The following is a 15,734-nucleotide window of genomic DNA, read 5'->3' on the forward strand; positions in this document are numbered from 1 at the left end:
CTGCTTCCTGCAGCTGCAAATTCCTGTGCTCTGGACACAGCTCCCTGTAGGAGCCCACCCTGTCAGGAAACCCTGTGGAAATTGTGGGATTAATTTCATTTTATTTGTTCTTTGGTTCTAGATTTTATATTCGTTTCCAATAAACAAGGCTGAGAACTTCCTTCCCCCCTTTCCCTTCCCAGCTGAGGGGTTTGCAGGCTCTGGGTCTGGAGAGAAGCATGTGAAATGTTTCTATTCCAAAGGAAAAATACTATGGAAAGCAAAAGCATCTACAAGGATGCTCTGGTAGAAATGGGAAGCACGAGCAGCTTCCTCAGCACATGGAAAGTCCTGTGGGCCAGGACTGGCACTCCTGGCAGCACACGTGGCAGGGGAGGGCATGAGTTGCTCTGTAGCAGGTATTTCTCTGAAGTAACCTACACAGAAGGGAAAGCAACAGGATGGAAAACAGGAAGAGATCCAGAGACTTAGGAATCCAGGGATTTGCTCCCCGTGTCTCCCCTGAGTTTCTCGATTCACAGGGGCGGGGACTGGAGCTCCTGTAGGCGCCCCCAGCAATATCCATGTTTGTTCTCCCTTGGAGAGCTGGATTTGGGAAGCACCAGGGTGGGAAGGGGCTCGACATTGAGTAAAGGAAGGTCCTCAGTGCCCTGGGATGGAGGCAAAGCTGGGAATTCCTGCTGGAGATGCAGCGGTGGCAGGGCCCTGGGAGCCCCAGCAGGTTATGGCTGGGAGGCAGGTACCCACCTGCCAGCCCTGCTGGCACCCACAGCTCCACAGGCTCACTCAGGGGCTGCTTTATTCCATTTTTTTCTTTTTTTTAAGTCTTACTTTTGTGTTTTTCTGCCCTGCTCCCCTCCTGGCAGTGGCAGTGAGGGACTGGCTGGGTCTGGTGCTTTGCTTTTTGGCACCAGCAAAGCACCAGCATCGGCTCCTCAAAAGCAAAGCCTGGCAGGGCTGCAGACGCAGAGGACACAGAAGCATGTGAGGAATGATGGATTCGGCAGGCCTGGGCTACCCTCATCCTGCAGCAAGAGAAGGCTCTGAGACTTCTCAGGACAGGCAGGTAACTCCCAGAGCCCCGCTGAAGGCTGAGGATGTTTTTCCCTGCACGGCTCTCCCACCATCGCAGCCTTTTGCCATGGCAGGGGCATCCCTGAAGCAAACCAGGCTGAACCTGGCCATGGTTCTCCCCTGAAAACACAGGTTCAGGGTCAAGGACGTGTTTGGGAGCAGAGGAACCGAGTGCTGGTGCAGAGGGGGTGTGGAAGAGACAGAGACTCTGACCTTCAGTGCCACGAGCACAAACAGAAATCCCCGGGTGCGATGTTTTTACTTTCATCAGGACTCTCCAGATGTGGAGGGGCCCCTCTCAGATGCTTGGCAGCGATAACTCGGAACACGTAAATAAATCCATCGCTGTCTCTGCAGAGATCCCGGCTCAGATGGTGCGGGCTGTAAACGGCAGCATTTGTAGCTCTCATTTACATGATCAGATGGGGAAGGCAGGCAGGTCGGTAACAAAGGGTGCAGCTGCCTGCCCCACAAACTGTCTCCGAGATCAACAGATTCCATCACCCCCCGAGGTGCTGGAGTCTTTAATCTCCAGCTCCATGGAGATGCTCCATGCAATTAGCACCTATGCTCATTACTCCCTCTTGCTCCATTCTTACCCAAAGCCCTCCAGATAAAAGGGGAGACGTTTAAAGCCCAGTTTTCTGTGGCAGTTTCCTACTCGGTGCAGTTTTACCCCGCCTCTCCTTTCTCCCCGGCTCTGAGAATCTCCCAGATTTGTTTGTGGTTTTCATTTTTTCACAGGAAGTTCAGACTCTCCTTTCCCTTATTAGGAACGTCTGTAATTCCGTCTCCTACACATCCATTTTGCCATCCTTAAAAAACTTTTCCTACACACCTTTCTGCATCCCAGCCCCAGCTGGTTATGATCTTATTCCCCCACTGGGTGGCTGCTTATGTGTTTATTTGCAAAACTGGATGCAGGTCTTTTAAGAGGAAGATATTTTCATTTCATTTCCAGCTGTCATTGCTCTAAAGAGAGGCACAAACTTTGCAGAAGGAAGATCTGAGGATTTTTTTTCCCCAGTCCCAACCAGAATCTGAAAACAGGAGTCGTTATCTTGGCTCTGCTGCTCTCTCAACTTTAGTCCATTTTCCCAGTTATCAATAGAACCAATAATTGATAAATATCCCAGGGATGCTGGAATCTTGAATTAGGTAGAGCATTTCCAATAGGCAGCTCTCTGAGGCAGAGCTCACTGGTATTGTCCAGAGAAAAAAATATTCTAGAGGAAGTCCCGACTCTTCCCAAGAGAGAAGGAATAAAGGGATGGGGATCAATTCCTTTGAACCACAGGCTCCCAGGGGATTTGCATGGCTTCTGCAGATGGTAACTGGGAAAAGGAAGGTTGTTGTCAGTTGGTTTGAACTGGTTTTATAGAGAAGAGTGGAAAATTTAGAGAGCGCCTCATCCAAGAGAGGTTGAAAACTCCTGATGGCTGGAAATGGGTCAACATCGGGGTGGAAGAAGTCAACAAAGACTTGCTCCAACTTTCATGTCAGTTCCTTTGTGACTCTACCCCTGTGGGGTGTTCCGGGGATGGGTCAGCTCCCGAGAATAATCCTGGAACTGGTGAATTTTAAGGAGCTCTGATTTTAATTCATATAGTTTAGTTTCTGTGGTTCACATCAAAAGACACCAAAATGCTGGGAAAACCTCGGGAGCAGCCACACCTCAGTTTTGAGCAGGGCAGTTCATTCACACCTCCTCCAGTGCTCTTCCTTTTAAGCTGTAGTAATTGTTTTAATAAACAAAACAGTTCTCATTCGAGAGCATTCTGCCCTTTTAGCTGCCAGTCCCTTGGTCTGTCTCCCTGTGCTATGAATTGTTTTGTTTTTTCTTCCTCTGACTCTGGTTTTAGATTTTTATTGAGTTTGAGATGGGTTTTTTTGGGAATCCAGGTAATTCAGTCCTTTCTCAGAGACGGTCACTGCTCTCAGCTCTCCAAATCCCACAGCTGGACACCCAATGGGGCAGGGAGCCCTAAAAATAGGGAATTGCTGTCTACTTACCTGATCTACGTGCACAAATTGACATTTTTATGTGCAAATGCAGCTTCTTAGATATGTAACTGGTCAGGTGTATATTTAATTTCTCCTTCAAATACTCCACGAGTTCCTTCTGCCGCTTTCACTTGCTGCAAATTAGGGGGTCAGTGTAATTAAACTGCGTCTTCAGTGAAAACTGGTATGAGCAAGGAGACAATTGGGTTTCTTGTCTGTGTGCTGTGCTGGGGTAGTTGACTTTGCTGCATATTTGGGATATTTCCCGTTGTGAGTGTAGGAAATGCCTGCACAGAACCAACCCCAGTGCAGGCAGCAGGAAGGTGCCACCACCAGAGCCCCGCGTGGTGCTGACGAGTGAATTCCAGATGGAGCTTGGAGAAGTGATGATTAATTTCCAGCAGTCCCAGAGAGGAAATTATCCTCGTTAAATCAATCCAGGCGAATTTCAGCCCTTGCATAAAAGGCAGCCTAATTGCCTTGGTGAATTGAGGATGAACTGCAGGACAGTGACAGGAAGTTCACACACGCCTCGCGCTGTCATTAACGATTGCACAAGAGCCTGAAATGTTTACTCACTCGGCCAATAACATGTTTGTGCTCCCTCTTTATTTGGCTTTTTTTGACCTTTAATTGCAGCGGGAAGGGGGGGAAGCATCCAGCCTCGATGCTCTGAATAAACCCTGCCTGGCGCTGCCGGGTCTCTCCCAGATCCCTGCCGGGTGTTCAGCCCCAATTCCATGGAGCAAAGATCCGGCTCTGTCTCGGTGCTTGGGAACACCAGGCGAGGTTTGTTGTTATTTCCACCCTGCCCTACTTCGTGCTGTCACTAATCCTGGCCAGGAGCTGGGATGGGGCTGAGGCTGGAGACTTCTTTGGTCACGAGGCGCAGCTTTCCCTTGGCTGAGCCTTTCCCAGGCACGGGGGCAGTGAGACATTTAATTTATTGGCTCTGCAGGGTGATTTACTGACATCACATTAATCGCAGTTAAACTCACGAGGAGCCCGTGGAGCAGAAAAGCAGCTGAGGAATGAGGCAGCGAGTGTTTTGTGGCTCTGTGACTCAGCGGGTTGCAACTGGGTCATGTAGGGGAAGGAAGGGGTGGCCGCTGTCTCTTCCCGCTGGGGACAGCAGTGGAGCTGCCTCGGGTTCTCTGTGGGGTGTTAATTCAGGCTGGATGAAGATTTTTCCATCCCCCTCTGTCCGGGAAGGGCCGGGCTGGGGATTTGTCAGTGTCCAGGCTGAGTGCAGAGGGTTGCGTGTGGTCCCTGTCGCTTTATGGGACTTGGGTAAACACCCGTGGCTTTGTTATGTGCTGAATAGGAAAGTCAGCCCCAAATTAGCGCTAATGTGAGGTCATTTAACCCTTATGGGAGGTCTTTTGAGAAATCATAATAGAGCCAAGCAGGAGTCAGCCCAGCCACTCACAGACCCTGCAAGGCTGACAAAGTGCACCATTATCGTGCTGAGGTGAGGTCACAAATGTAAATACCCCCAGAGCGGCGGAGAAAACCTTCCCTCCTGCTGGGCTGATTATTCCCAAAACAGGTGCTGCTCCCAAATCCCCGTGCAATGGCTACAAGCTCCCCGCGTTATTCCTGCAGGAGAATTAAAAGTGAATCGGAGCCGGGCTGAGCGTCAGCATCTCTCAAAGCAGCGATTTCCTTGACACAAGGAAAGGTCAGGGCAGCTCTTCCTCAGATTTCCTTGTCCAGCCCTGGAACCAAGAGCTGTAATTGCCGTGGACAATAACTGTGTGCGGCTTGGTTGGGATGTGGGGCAGCCTGGCAGGGAATGGGAGCTCCCACAGTGGGTGCAGACACTGCTGTCCTCCTTTCCCGGGCATGGATGGGCCGGGCAGGGGCAGATTTCCAGCTTGCCTTGCTCCTGGGCAGTGGGAACAGCGCTGGTCCTGACGTCTGATGTGGGGTCTGTACATGGGGGGGATTTTGATTCCAAGCAGGGTCCGCCCTGGGTGAAAGCTGTGATGATTTGTGGGACTAAAACTACCTTTAGGAAGGAATTCTTCCCTGTGAGGGTGGGGAGGCCCTGGCAGAGGGTGACCAGAGCAGCTGTGGCTGCCCCTGGATCCCTGGAAGAGTCCAAGACCAGGCTGGACGGGGCTTGGAGCAGCCTGGGACAGTGGAAGGTGTCCCTGCCTGTGAGAGTGCTGGGAAGAGAACACATTAAAATGTGGGGCACCTGATGGGATCAGAGGAGATGGAGATCAATCAGTCCAGACCCCTGGAGCCCTGGAGCCCTTATCTGTGCACTGGCAAAGGGAAGAACTCAGCCTTACCCAGCTGGCTCCTTCCAATATTGAGCCCATTTAAAGCTTCCATACTTTAAATCCAAACGTCAGGAGAGAAACCTTGGTCCCTCTTTCCTGGTGAAAACCTGGCTGTGCTTCCCTGAGCGCCAGTGAGCTCTCTAATTCCAGCCTTCCCAGGAGGATTCTCCAGGTTGTTGTTGAGAAATCCTTCCCTGCCAAGCAGTCAGCAGGACCGGAAGCTCCGGATACCTTTCCATCTGGAAAGGCAATCAGACAAAATGCCAAGCCCAGGGGGCAAAATTTCAGTCTTGGTGCCAGTCTTGCTTATTACATATCTGGGTTCTGCAGCCTGCTAGACTTTCATCATATAATTTATTTGCTTCTCAACATCCCTGCAGTTATTAAAAGCACCGTGCTCGGAACTGCCACCCAAGGTTGCTCTAATTGGTACATCTGCCTTTCGGGGCACTCCGGCTTGTTCACTTCACAGCCTCCCCTCCAGCCAGAATTCGATCTGGGTTCCTGGTAGCCAGGGGGGCCGCCTGGGGTCCTTGGGACGAAGGAGATCACAGGGACAAGGATCAGATAGTGCAGGGACTGGCTCTGGAGCAGTGTCAGCCAAATGTCACGCTCGGGCCAAGGGGGAGAGTCTCTGAGTACCCTCACCTGCCATGGTTTGTCCTTGTGTGGAAGGAAAGGACAATCCCCAGCCCAGAATCTCCCTGGAGAAGGCTCACAGGGCCCTGCACTGCCCTCTCTGGCCTTGTCTCCACTGAAGGTTCAAGGCTGGGCTCCCCAAAGAGCATCTCACAGGAGGGGATTAAGTAGCTGGCAGCAAGGAAAGCTCCTCAGGTCGTGTTGTGTTCCCCATCCACGGTCCTGGGCAAGGATAGGAAGTGTAATGCCATTAGTCCCATCCCTGGAATGCAAAGGCAGTGCAGACCTGAGGCAGGGAATATCCCATTCCTGTCCCCTGAGCACCTTCACGTGCAGGAACCCAAATGGAGACACAGGTGGGAACCTCAGATCCCATTTCTCTGACCTTTTATTCAAGAATGGATAAAATACATTTAAATTCTTACAGTAAGGCTTTCAGCAACCACCTGGCATCCTTCACCTGAACCCAGTCTTCAACTTTCCCTCTCCACTGAGCTCTGAAGGTTATGTGTTGTCCTAGGTCTGACTCAGATTAGATTTTTCTAATTTATCCTGAAATGATTTCATTCTATGCTGAAAATCAGAGCAGCAGGCACTGCTTTCACTGGCAGTGATTAATCCTAAAGCTGCTGTGGGAGTGTGGGAGCTCACAGGAAAAGGTCTCACTGTCAAAGCCATAAATCCTCCAGGCTCAGGTGAAATCGGAGCTTCCTTTTGTGCCTTTTTAGGACTCAGCTGTGCTTGGATTTTGGCCAGGAGCACCAGTTCCTGCTGCAGCAGAGACACAGCTTGTGCTGGTGCAGCCTAATTTGTTTGATCTAGTTTCAAACTGGGGTAAAAATGCATTGCTATAAGTCACATCTCCCCCAGTGGTTTGCGTGGGTGAGGAGACACTCAGGGTAGGCAAATTCTCCTAAGACTCGCATGAAATTACTCCCAGTAGGGTCAGGACTGCGAATCCCATGAGAGCCCCGGGGGTGGCTCCTGTCCAAGGGCTCCATGTGGGACTGCCCAGACAGGCCTGGGACTGGAACGGGCTCAGAGGTGCTGGGAGGCAGAGCCCAGGCACAGGGACATGGAGCAAGCAGAGCTTGGGGCTCCTGATTCCCACTGCAGGGCCTTGGTGACAGCCCATGGCAGCAGATCCTCAGATTCCACAGCTCCCAAAGCTCCCAAAGGGCAGCTCCGATCTCTGGGACAGGGACAGGACCCAGGGAGCGGCTGGAGCTGTGTCAGGGGAGGTTTAGGTTGGATTTTAGGGAAAGGTTCTTCCCCAGAGGGTGCTGGGCACTGCCCAGGCTCCCCAGGGAATGGGCACAGCCCTGAGGCTGCCAGAGCTCCAGGAGTGTTGGGCAGCGCTGCCAGGGATGCCCAGGCTGGGATTTTTGCAGGGCCAGGAGCTGGAATCCATGATCCTTCATCCCTTGCAGCTCGGGATATTCCATGGTTCTACCCTCCCTGAATATCACTGATGCAGATAAATCAGGGGGTTTCCATTCTCAGGAGTCCCACCTGGGCATCAGTTTGAGGACCATAAAACTGTGGGGAAAACACGACAGCGTCAGCTCAGAAGGGAGGCAGGTTCTCAGATCGTGAAGTAAAAGAGGGTTGATTGATTTATTTAACAAAGCCCAAGCAGCAGCTGGTTTTGTAAGAGGCATGTGCTTCTTGCAGGAGGCATTTTCTCCGAGGAAGGAAAATCCCCAGGCCCCGAGGGCCAGCAGCTCCCATGTGCTCCCTGCCACCCAGGACATTCTTGGTGCATCTCTGGAAATGTTGCAAAATACCTGTTATTTTTCCACTCCATGGGATAACTGGTACCTTGCAGTGAACTTTCTCTTAATCCCACAACAACAACCTGCCCCGAGAAGCAAATTCCAGCCCTGCAGAGGCTGAAAAAACTGAATTTACCTTCTGGATTTGCTGTGCAGGAAGGCTCCCGGGCTTGTACATTTGACCTACATGCTGGGCAATCCAAAAACAATCCAATAAGTTCCTACAAGCTTTGGTTAGATTTGTTATCTGAGCAGGCGATGCACTGATAGGATTTGGATTTAGGCTTCATTTCAGGGAAGGTTTTTCACTGCAGATGTTGGATTCTGGCCTGGCCAGGAAGACGAAGCAACAGGAGCAGGTCGAGTGAGTCCGAATTAAGTGGGCCTTTATTTGGTATCAAATATGACAGACAGGTGCCAGCGAGGAAGCTGAGCTTGCCCCCTACCAGAGGGTGGAGCAGATGGGTATCTGGGACTCCTTCTCTCCTCCAGAGCCGTGGGGAGGATGTTTGGGAGGGAGGATGTTTGGGACAGACGATGCTGGGGGAGTTTCAGCTCTGGCAGGAGCCATGGGAGCAGAGCCTGGATTCCCTCCAGCTTTTGGGCTCTGGGGAGGAGGTGCCAGCAGGAGATGGGCTGAGGGCTGTGGGCTGGGATCCTGGGCTGGGATTGCCTGGATCACACCTCGTGCATGCCTGGATGCTCCTGCAGTGTGGATGGAGGGGCTGGAATGGCTCCAGAGGCCCTGGCACTCCCTGATAAAGCTTTCCCTGAGCTGGGCCCAACCAGAGCCACGGGCTCCTCGAGCTGTCACACAAAGGTGACACACTGCAGCAGCTCCCTTGAACCGGGAGATAAAACCCAAAAGTCGAAGTTTGCCCATTCTCCAGCCCAGAACTGTTAATTTTTTCAGGAGGCTTCAGCCCTGCTGGCTTTGCTTGGGCTTTCCTGCATCATCCCCACGCTGTCCCTGCTGGTGACTGCAGGCTGGCAGGACAAAGCTGGAGCCCCTGGGGGGAAGGAGCAGGACCAACATTGGGCTGTTCCCAGGGGATTTTCAAAGGGAAATCCAATCTCTCAGTGCCTGTAAAGAGCTGGGAACTCCAAGGACCTGGAGCTTCTCCCATGTGGGCTCGGCCAGGAGCTGGGGCTGTGTTCCCTGAGCGGAACCAGGACGGCTCTGACTCACACAGGCCTTTGGGTTTTCCAGTTTCCCACTGGGAACGAGACTCAGTTCCCACAGGTGCTGTCCCCAGCCCCTGCCCAGCCTCTCCCCTCCCTCTGCTTTTTCATTTGAATGCTTCAAGAGCAGGGGGTGTCTCCAAACCAGGCCTGGGATCCAAGCTCGGAATCCCAATTCCGGGGACAATTTTAGAGTCAAATCAAGATTGTGGAGCCAACTTCTTCCTCTTCTCTACAAATAATCAGGTCCCACAGCTGTTTTCTCAAGCTGTTGTGGGAAAGTCAGCTCCTGCAAAGTGCTGAGGCAGAGAAAGGCAGGATGACTTCTGCTGTGTGCCCATTCTGGCCACCCCAAAACATCCCCTGGTTCAGTATCCCATGAGTGATTCAGATGAGTAATGACAGGTGGAGAGCTGAAGTGAGAAATAATTAAAATTTGCAGTGCTTTGATGAGTCCAGTACTGACCAGCAGAGCACTAATGTGTCCTGAGCCCTGGTTCTGCTTGGAAACCACAAGCCAGGTCCTTGCTAGGTGGAGGATTGGCTTTAAAATTGCTTCACTTTGTGGGGTGTGTGAGGGAGTTATTTTCCTTTCTGTCTCTTCATTCCTGAGCCTGTAGGAATTGGGGCTTGGAGCGTTTTGCAATGATCCTGAAGGATGGAGATTTTTGTGTAGGGAACACTTTCACATGATGGGATGATTACAGAAAGCCAGGCTTGAAGAGGCAACTAAATAAACCAATAACAGCAAGTATCAGCAGATTTGAGATGAAACCAGGGAGGCTGGCAGGGTTGAGATGTTATTAGTTCCAGATGTTGCTCACAGATAAATATCTCTGGCCTGAGCTTTTCTAATTACTGACAGAAACTGAGCTGCCTCTCAAAGCTCCCTGAGCACATTCATTGTAGTCCAGGGCAGACTGATATCCATTCATATTTCCTTTTTTTAATTTGTTACTTAGGAATTTGCTGAATGAGATCCCATTTCTGTGCTGTGCTCGGATTAATTGGGATCCACAGCTGGGTGAGGGGAGCAGACACAGCATCCAAACCCTGGCTGCTTCATCTGGAGCCCAAACCTGAGCCCAGCTGTGCTGCTGGGATCTGCCACGCTCCTGATAAGGGTAATTTATTCTGAGCAGCCCAGGACACCTCTGCCAGTGCCATTTCCATATCTCTGCTCACCCAGGGCTGATTAAGGAGGAGTGGAGTCAACTGAGGTACCCGAGACCAAACTCATCTCTGCTGCAGCGTCACTGGCTGACATCAGATAACTTCCTGAGGGGAGGCAGCTTTGATCAGGCTGCACAGTGGGGGAAATGGTTGGGAGCAATCCCTGATGTTTTGCATCTGGTCCATTTTCAAAACTGTTTTCATGTTTAAAAGTTTCTCTCGGGGAGGAATGGCAGCACTGAGGGAAGTGTGGGCCCAGCCCTGAGCCCTTCCTGGTGCTGCTGGCACCACTGACAGCACCTCCTGCTCCTGGCACAGGGATCACTGGGGGGAATCCAACTCCTGTTTTTTTCTGGGAGGAAATGTGCTTTTGTGTTTGGAGTTGCAGGTGTGAGGCAGCCGATGGGAGGGAAGCCCTGTGAGCTGGGCATGTGCTCGCTGGTGGGTGCTGGGGTTAGAAAACAAAGTTTCCTTGGAGCCAGGCCGAAATCCCTGGTAGAAAGGACAGTTCCCCTCTGTGAAACCTTCCCCTGGCTCCTTCCCTGTGCATATTTGGAGCTGAACATCACAGGAAGCCTGGGCAGCAAATTGGGCTGGAATGGGGAACATCCTTGTGATGTCTCCAGCCAGCTCCCTCCCCTGACAGACTAAACTGGGACGGCCACTTCCCACTTTCCTGCTGGGTTGGGAATGGCAGGTGTCAGGTCAGCTCCAGGGAGAGCACGGGATGAGCTCAGGGCAGAGAATGCAGAGGAAAAGCGAAGTTTCTTGCAGCAGGAGAAGGTGGCTGGGCTGGGGGGTCATGTTTGTTTGTTTAACTGCAGCTGCCTGCCCTGCAGTCCCTGAGCTGGGTCAGTTGTTTGCAACCCAAACTCGTTACTGTGTGAGAACTGGTAGAACTCGCTAAGGACAACAGGAATTTTCCTATAGCCCCCTGGGCTACAACAGATAATAACAAACTGGCCTGGCTCTATTAAAAAGACATTTCAGCATCAGGTCACGTTGTTTAATGGTACTGGGATCCAGCAGAGCCAGCTGGATTCCCAGGAATCCTGCAGATAGATAGAGCCTGGAAAACGGCTGCTGGGAAAAGGCCAGTGAGGGGTTTGTCCCTCTTCATTTCTCCAGAATGCCAAATCCTCCTTTTCCTTTTCCTCATTATTCCCCTGACACTGTAGAGGCACTTGTGGAGCTCTGCTGTGCCTGTGCTGTCCAACCAGAGGGAAGGGCAGTGCTGCCAGGCTGAGCCTTGCAGCCCAAGGAAGTTTTGGTTCATCTTTTTGTTCTGCCTTCCCAAGGAAAAGGCTCTGGGAGACACAGGGTGTCTCAGTGGGAAAGATGATCTGGTTTGGATATCAAAGGTTTTCGTGGCACAAGGTGTGTTTTTTGCTGGAAAAGCACCTGAAGCAGCCCCAGCTCACTTTAACCTGCTCCAGGCTGCTTCCTCTTGCTGTGTATTAATTGCTGAAGTGTTTTAATAACCTTTGGTCAAAGACAACTGCAATTCCTGGCACATCACAGGACAACTGGAAAGGATGTTTGACAGCTGTCAGTGGGAAAAGCCGTGTATCCTAAAGGGATTAGAGTCCTTGCTTTGAAGTTCCTTACAGGTTATACAGCAGAGAAGCCAGACTGGGAACAGGGAGTGTGGAATGGCTTAGGTGAGGTCACGCCGCAGATCGGTGGTGGAGGGAGAAATAGGAACATTGGGATGTCAGGGACACAGGGCCACGCTGCACCTGGGATGATTTAAACATCCAGGGGCAGCCCCAGCTGGCCCTGCAGGGCTGGAGACCCTCTGGGTGATGCTGTCTCCATCCTGGAGCTGCTGATGTGTCCCTCACAAAATGCAGCTAATCCCAGTCTGCCCCTGGATGTTTAAAGAGGGTTTAACAAGCCAAACACAAGAGCAACCCTGTTGCCTTAGAGAGGGTGTAGCTGTGAGCAAAATTTGGCCCTCTCGTTTAAACTTTGCAGTTTGTCTTGACTGCTGCATGCTTTATTTTTAGAGCATCATAAAAGGCTTTTGTTCCAGGGTATATTTAACAGGGGAGTGGAAGGGAAGTGGGAGGGTTTTGTTCACAGAGAATGTATCTCTTGGTCTCTTTCTTCTATCCCACCCCCTCACCAGATACTCTTGGAGGGTGGAGTATAAATGAAAAAAAAAAAAAAAAAGAGAGAAAATAATAATTAGAAATACTGAAATCATAGTCAAAGGGATTGTCTGGGCGTCCAGGCCTGGAGGCCTCCGAGGCGCCACAAAAGTCCCATTATCACAAAAAAGGCACAAAAGGTGCCCAAGAGGATGGAAGAGGCAGGACAGGGATGGTCCTGTCTGGCAGGAGCTGTTGGAGGCAGCAGTGCCCAGTGACACATCAGAGCCAGGCTGTGTGTGAGGGCTGGGCTGAGCCTCCTTCCAAGGGTGGCACCGAGGCTTTGCCAGCAGAGGAGAAGGGTCTGGAGGGTTCGTTCTTCTCCTGCACCCTGTCCTGGGGGAGCAGACAGCACCCTCCCTGCTGCTCTGCAGAGGGCCAAGCCTGAAAAGCTGAACCAAATCCAGAGGTGGCACAGGACACCTTTCACTGAGACAAAACCCGGCCCTGCTCAGCTCTGCCAGACACATTTCTCCCTCTCTTTTCTTTGTCTTTCTCTTTTCCCCGCAGAGGTCAGAGCCCTGGCCCTCCCCTGCGTGCTCTGGCAGTGTTTTCTCCTCCTTCACTTTTGTTGCTGGAGTCTGTGAAGTCTCACTGCAAGGCTGGAGGAAACTCGGAAATCCCCCGAGGGGATGTTGCAGCTCTGCAATAGCCAGAGCCAGTGAAATCCTCTCTGCGTGGATGGGGTGAAGGACAGGGACTCAGAGCTGCCGCTGTGGGCACCATGAACTGGGCAAGGCTTCATTAACGTGGAGATACAATCAGAGCATTGATCAACTGCTGCCACAGCTGCCTCAGATCAGTGCTTTCCTTGGCTTAATAGGACAGGGGGCTGGGACTCGGGGATCTTTAAGGTCCCTTCCAGCCCAAACCACTCCATGGGTTCTTTCAGCTGACTTTTGGCTGTTGCTGTCCCCTGGTGTTCTCCAGCAATCCCCAGTGGAGTTTGCATTGCTCCAGACCTTTGGTTTTTCCTTCCCAGGAGCAGCCTTTGCCCAGCCCCTGGATCCCTGGCAGGCAGGATTCCCACAGCAGAGTGAAGGGCTCGGGCAGAGCCCAGCCCAGCACGTCCTGGCCTTATCAGCAGATACCCCACGGTCATTCCTCATCTGAGCCAGCAGCCAGGGAGGTGTTGGAGGGTGTTGTACCCAAATTAAAGAGCTCTGTGCTCTCATGTGCCTGTGTGGACACGACTCCTGCCCGCCCCGCTGGGCTGGGAGCCCCCCAGGGAGAGCCACGCTCAGTGCTGGGTGACACCTCCAAAGCTGTGACACCTCCAGAGCCGCGCTCAGCGTCGGGGCAGGAGCTGAGCGGCCGGCAGGAGTGAGACACGATGGGGGGTGAGAACGAGGGGTGGAAGCCTTTCTTTTTCCCTTTGTTTAAAGGCTTGTATCAACTTGCCTGGCAAAATCCTCTCCTGCCTTCCAAATCCAGTCACCGTGAGTCACCGCTGAGCCCATCCTCTGCCTCCTCATTGCAACACGGATGACAGAAACCATCCAGCAAGAGGGCTTGAATCCCTGATGAGTTTTGTTCTATTGCACAAACCTTTTCCCCGTTCACAGGTGAGTTGCTGCAGAGGTGTTGCCTGGGTGGTATTCCCGCAGCCCATTCCCAAAGTTCCCGCTGGAATAACGCTCAGCAGGGAAAGGTTATCCCCACAGCCCTGCTCCTGACAGATCCGGAGTAGTGCAGGGGTTCCCTGAGCCAGGATATTTATGGAATTACTTGGTACCTAAAGTTAGGGGGGTTAAAGTTCGTTTTTTAAGAGGGAGAGCCAAAAAACCCCCCCACATCTCTGGAGTGAGCAGCTCAGAGAAGGTGAGGAAAGGCAAGGAAGGGTTTTCCTGTCAGTACAATTACCACGGAGGAACGAGAGGAAACTCTCTCCTTCCCTAATTCATAAATCCCTTTATATATAAATACATGTATAAATATATAAATTATCCCTTTATAAATACATGCATTTTGTCAGTGTATTTATATATAAAGAAACACCAAAGGACGACCCAACCCCCAGCTCCATAAAGACGACAGCTCTTTGGCATGGCGGGCGATGGAACACATCCACCAAACTGAAACTCATTATCCCCGCGATGAATCCCTGATCCCACCCCTTCATCCTCTCTTTGCCCCGGGGCTTTTCCCTGGGCGGCCGGCAGGGACAGGGTTACGCTGCACCTGTCTGGGTGTACCTGTCCCAGGGCACCTGTGCCGGCAGCCAATCCCGGCAGGGCCGCCCCACCTGTGCGCGCCGCTCGCCATAAATCAAACACCTCGCAGGCAATGTCTGGCTGAGGCACCCGGAGAGCGCTCAGCGGGATCGCTGCCTCCTGCCCCGGACACCGCGGAAATATGTCCAATGAGCTGGAGTAAGTGGAAGGGGTTTGGTTTTTTTTTTTTTTTTCCCCCCTCTTTTCTCGCTGCCGGGGCTGGATGGGATTGCTGGGTGGCTCCTCTGCCTGTCCAGCTGTTGGCAAGGGGAGTAAAGAACGGGATGGGAGCGTTTTCCTGATTTTCTGTCCCTGCCTGAGCTGGTGCTGCTCCGGGGAGGAATCGCTTCTGAGGAATCGCTTCTTAGGAATCACTTCTCAGCTTTTTTTTTTTTTTTTTATTTGGGAGTTGCTAAAAATCACGATCCGGGTTACTTTTTTATCCCCAGCCCAAAACTGACACATGGGGTTTCTGTCTAGAGGTGAGTCTGCTCTGCCTCTGTCCAACAAAATCTAACAAGAGCTACAGGAACCTGGTTTATTTTTTATACATATTTATTTGAGAAAATAACTTCCAAAGTATTTACCAGCCTCTAGTTTTTTGGGGTGGGGATTGTTGTGTGGTGTTCTTTTTTGTTGGGGTTTTGATGTTTTTTTTTTCCTTTTTGTTTGTTTGTTTGGGTGGAGGGTTTTTTCCTTTCTTTGGGTTTTTTATTTGTTTTGATTTTTGTTTTTTGTTTAGTTTTTTTTTTCCAAGTAAATGGATTCACACTATGACCCTATCAAATAATTTAATTTTTTTAACGAGAAAAAGCTTTTAAAACCTATTGATCCTGTATAACTCTCGTTTCTAATTTTGTCACCTCTGAAATATTTTGGAGTTTGGATGCTGATGGTATCAGCACAGCACCTCGGGCCTCGCACCTCTGAAATAAGAGCAAACAAGTGTCAGATTGGCGTGACAGGGGGTAGAGGAGGCTGCAGGAATAGTGACTAAAGCTGGTGAGTGCTGCTGTCAGTCAGTGCTAAATGTCATCCCAGTCTAGAACCCTGTCCGAAGGATTTGTGTATTAAAATATTAATCAAGAAATAGGAAATATATAAATATATACGTGGATCTGGTGCTTGGAAGGTGTTTTTTGGGAGAAAACCGCACGCCTGTGTGTGTTTACAAGCCTGACAGAGCTGCTGTGTCAGCTAATCTCCTCCTAATTAAGAACCTTGGAAAGG

General features: G+C 51.3%; 1 protein-coding gene across 7 annotated transcripts in view; it reads left to right on the top strand.

The window, feature by feature from the left end:
• GRHL3 (grainyhead like transcription factor 3) overlaps positions 1–15,734 on the top strand; it is a 102,996-nt gene that overhangs the window by 65,785 nt on the left and 21,477 nt on the right. Inside the window, exon 1 of one of the 7 annotated variants that reach the window (XM_048327389.1) lies at positions 13,726–13,856. The exons of 4 other annotated variants lie outside the window; for them this stretch is intronic. Coding sequence is in view for 2 of the 3 variants with exons in the window: in XM_048327383.1 (XP_048183340.1) it covers positions 14,647–14,663 (17 nt within the window). In the remaining variant the exon portion in view is untranslated. Of the gene's footprint in view, positions 1–13,725; positions 13,857–14,524; positions 14,664–15,734 lie in introns of those variants that run through there. 2 more of the 7 variants (XM_048327383.1, XM_048327382.1) reach the window with 2 other exon arrangements.

The sequence above is a fragment of the Corvus hawaiiensis genome, chromosome 23 (assembly GCF_020740725.1).
Source record: "Corvus hawaiiensis isolate bCorHaw1 chromosome 23, bCorHaw1.pri.cur, whole genome shotgun sequence".
Lineage (NCBI taxonomy): Eukaryota > Metazoa > Chordata > Aves > Passeriformes > Corvidae > Corvus > Corvus hawaiiensis.